The 3,920-nt window shown below is 37.7% G+C and overlaps 1 protein-coding gene across 4 annotated transcripts; it reads right to left on the bottom strand.

Annotated features, from left to right (window-relative positions):
• Positions 1–235: 235 nt before the first annotated feature.
• Positions 236–3,565, bottom strand: LOC136219684 (VAN3-binding protein-like). 4 transcript variants are annotated; one of them, XM_066007173.1, is made up of 7 exons: positions 3,200–3,565; positions 2,748–2,855; positions 1,674–2,112; positions 1,266–1,496; positions 1,128–1,177; positions 886–943; positions 236–747 (listed from the first exon to the last, which is right to left on the bottom strand). In XM_066007173.1, the coding sequence occupies exons 1-7, from the start codon at positions 3,494–3,496 to the stop codon at positions 527–529; spliced, it is 1,404 nt and encodes a 467-aa protein (XP_065863245.1). In that variant the 5' UTR covers positions 3,497–3,565; the 3' UTR covers positions 236–526. The 4 variants fall into 4 exon arrangements, with proteins under 4 accessions (XP_065863245.1, XP_065863243.1, XP_065863244.1 ...); XM_066007171.1 differs by having other exon boundaries at positions 2,748–2,870; XM_066007172.1 differs by having other exon boundaries at positions 2,748–2,858; positions 3,200–3,564.
• Between the last annotated feature and the right edge of the window lie 355 nt (positions 3,566–3,920).

Here is a 3,920-nt window from a genome sequence, read left to right on the forward strand (position 1 = left end):
CCTTAATTTATAGTAATTGTAGAGACAAAACCCAGGTCCACCTATGCATCTAAACAAAGATAAAATTCTCAAAATTTCAATTTTTATTCTTTTCTGACCATTTCAGTCCCATTTCCAGTCCAAGATACTTCTTCTTTCAGAGAAAGAAACAAGGACTCTTATGTCACATGGGTTTTTTGCTTTTCTTTCTTCTTTTGTCATTAAAATTAACTTTCACTTTTCAAATTCATTAACAAAAGCACAAAATTAAATCACATTCCCACATAAAAAAATATAATAAAAGAGAGAAGAAGATCAATTTATAAGTTATAACTAAGCTTTTGATTTCTCCCCCTCCTTTACAAAATATAGGAACATCATCACAAAACATTAGACAACAAAAAAAAGCAAAACAAGTAGCCCCAAGCAAATTTTAATTAAGATCACCTTCACCTAAGTATTTATATAATATGTCCTATATCCATCCCATTTTTTCCCCCAATTTCCATTTGCCAGGCTTTGCCCAATTTTGTGTATCAAAAGTTGTTTAGATTCTTCTATGCCTACTGCTGTTCTTTTCTTCTGCTATGGCAAGAAGTCTTGACACACCTTGTGTCCATAAATCATACTCTTTCTGGCTTAGGCACTCGAACTCGACAACCCCTCTACACAACGTCTTCAACGCGAAGTATCTCCGGTTTTCCCCTCCTTCCAGCAAGTGTCGCCCCGGCCAGGCCGGTATATCTTTGATCACTCCCACTACCACATCTGTAAAAAATTCAAAAGAGTTATAAAGATGATAGCTTTTGATCTTTTAGACTTTAGTGCCCAATTTAACTTTCTCAAATCCCCAAATGGAAGAAACCCCATTTCACATTAAAGCAGTAAAGATTATACTATACTCACTCTTTTTCTTTTTTGTTATGGTCCCAGCAACATGTCTGCTCTTCATCTTCAACATAACCTGCACAAAAACAAGTTTGAAAAGTTAAAGTTGGTTTGAATGAAAATTTCATCCATTTATTTCATCATCATGATTTGAACTTTGGCTTTTTGTCCTTGTACTTTAGGCTTTTATTTCATTTAGAGCCATCATATACAAATTATTGATTCTTCTTAACTTGTTCATCATGATTAAATTAAAGTACCTGATTTGTTCTGTTGATATACACGGAAACCACTTTCCAGTGAAGATCACCTGCATTAAACAACACAAACATATCATAAATCAAGCAAAAACTGAATCAATTAACCCTATAACATCATAAAATGGAACAATAGATTACCTTTTCGAGTTCGCTTGAGGAGCTCGCAACCTCTGGCAAGCAATTCCCTACTGCAGATGCCGAGGAAATTCTCTTCCGGGACAAGTTCTCCGCTGAAACTACCATTAGAACTACCATTGCTAACATTTCCGGCAGCCCCTACGTTTAATCCTTTCTCTACAGGAATTACTGCTGCTATATTCCATACCTCCTTGGATGCCCTGGCCTTCAACGTTGCTGCTCCGCGTAATGCTGCAAAATTAAATCATTAATTAAATCCCAATTTCATACCACCAAATTAATTTCAAGCCATAAAGTACAAATTAGTCCTAATTTTACCATTTCTTATATGTAAATCTGCATTTCTATAAAAAACATGGAGCAGATTTAGACCTCATCCCTAATTTCAATTGTATCAAGAAATTTTACCTGTTGCAGCAGCGGCAGTTAATGTCATGATATCACCGGGGGATCGCACATTTACGGCCGAATTAACAACGGACGCAAGGTGATCACGCTCGGCACCCATAGCCTCAGCCGCCTCCACGCACTGCGCGGCAACCAACGTAGCGGCAGACGCCACCGCCATGTCCGTCTTGGCCATCTGCTCATCCTTTCCATTCCCGGAAGACGCAGCGGTAGCAGCAGCAATAGCAGCTACAGCAGCAGCGACTCCAGCAACAGAAATCGCCGCATGAAGCTGCGCATTATGAGCCCTGGTTTCCTCCTTTTTCTTCTCCCTCCTATCTTTCAACCACCTACCAACAGTTTTACCTCCACCACCGGCAACCGCCACGGCGGAAGAACCACTGGGAGTGGCGGACGGTGCCCGGAACTGTGCAGCAATGGAATTGTTTGGCCGGCAAAACTGCATTGCAGGAAATCAATGAATCTCGGTCTCGAAATTAGGCTTTTCAGATCAGGGTTGGATTTCAAAATCGTTAAACTTAGGTTTGTAATTGCAACTAGATTAATCAATAATACCTTAACCATTTAATTAGCAAGATTAGATTATTAGATTAATCTAATTGTGTTTATGATCAAAGAAACCATTAATGCCTCCCCAGTCGTGGCCAGGGGACTAACCGCGTACCCGCGTTTGGACGGAATTAAATCTACCAAACTTCTGGTCCTCCTTATCCTACCTCATGATAAGCTAATTAAGGAAGGCGATGTCAATTTCGTAATTACACAATTCATGTTTTTACATAAACAAACAACATCCTCTAATTAATTATTAATTATATTTTAATTACGGGCTAACTAAATTAAGAAAACCCAAAGCATTGATTAAAGAGAAAAAAAGCCTGACCCTGAGATATGTTTGCTCTCTCGATATGATATGAATAGGACAGTATAGCTCAGCTATAGTGTTTTTGTAGCCAAAACAGCAAAAACTGACCCATACGGTCCAACACAAAACCGATTCATTTTCCCAAATTAATCTAAAAAAATTCAAAAGCTAACAATAATTTCCGGCGTACAGATTCTTAATTGAAGTACCTTAACGTCATCGATCTCGGAGGGGGAAACCGGAGGACTGTCGGTTAATGAACCGTTGAGAGGGCCGCTGCTATGCGATAGCCTCCCCGACGTGCGCGGCGACACCTCCTGCTGCATTGAGAGCTACGATTTTGAGTTGCAGAGATGTGAAAATGGTGGAAAATGGAGAAGATAACATAACACCGAGCTTTTATTTAAAAAGAGAAGCTGCAAAGTGGAATTAAATTAATGCTTCAAGTTTCAAAAACCATCTTTGATTCATCCAAAAAATTCTCTTCTCCAAAAAGGAAAACAAAGAGAGAAAAAAATTACAAAAAGCCAAAAACACTGTAACATCAAAACCGATTTTTAAAAAGAGGACAAAATCAGTCAACAAGAAAGAGAAAAAAACAAATCATAAAAAACCAAAATAAAATCGTCTATTCTGCAGTTTTTAGTTTCTGAAAACTCACCGACTGTGACATAATTCTCTCCATCACCATTTGTGAAGTTTCAGAAGATGCAAAAGAAAACGGATTCCCGGAAACAGGAGCGCCGTCGTCTAATTCTCCGATGATGTCTTCCTGTATAGAGCCTCCGCTGACGGTTTTGCAGAGAATCATTTGGGGTGGAGGAGCCAGAGCTTTAGAGACCTCAAAAGCTGAGACACTCCAAGAACGGGAGAGGAATTCCATGGGTTCGCGTGGTGTTTCCGGTGGCCGGTAAAGGGGAAAGTCCGGCCGCCATGGGTCAGTTGTGGTTTTGTCCATTTAAGAGAGAGAGTGAGTGAGGTGTTGGAGAGTAAGGTTGGATAGCAGCTTTATAGAGGAAGGTGATATGAGACATGAGACAAAGTTACTAAGTTGTCAGTTTATTAATTTCTTTTTAAGGATTGGATCAAAGATAATGATAAAAAGAAAATTTTAATTTGCCCAAAGTTGCAAATCCATATTTAGTCCATTTCTAAAGTTTTCTATAAACAAAAAAGCTAATTTTGTGATTTTTTCTTTTATTTAAATTATTTTTAAATTTAAATGATTAATATATTTTTATTGAAAACTTAATTATTATTACTTTTTACAATAAAAAAATATTTTAATAAATAAATAAAAAGAGTTACACTAATTAATCAGAGAGGAATTAACTATTCGTAAACAAAAGTCAAGATGAGAGTCAGATACCTGAAAAAAAAAG

This window comes from Euphorbia lathyris, chromosome 2 (genome assembly GCF_963576675.1).
Source record: "Euphorbia lathyris chromosome 2, ddEupLath1.1, whole genome shotgun sequence".
Taxonomy (NCBI): Eukaryota; Viridiplantae; Streptophyta; class Magnoliopsida; order Malpighiales; family Euphorbiaceae; genus Euphorbia; species Euphorbia lathyris.

Coding starts and splice junctions, on each gene's coding strand:
- LOC136219684 (XM_066007171.1), bottom strand. CDS start 3,496: ATGGACAAAACCACAACTGACCCATGGCGGCCGGACTTTCCCCTTTAC. Junction 1,178..1,265: donor CCTCAAGCGAACTCGAAAAG/GTAATCTATTGT, acceptor TGTTTAATGCAG/GTGATCTTCACTGGAAAGTG. Junction 944..1,127: donor ATATCAACAGAACAAATCAG/GTACTTTAATTT, acceptor GTTTTTGTGCAG/GTTATGTTGAAGATGAAGAG.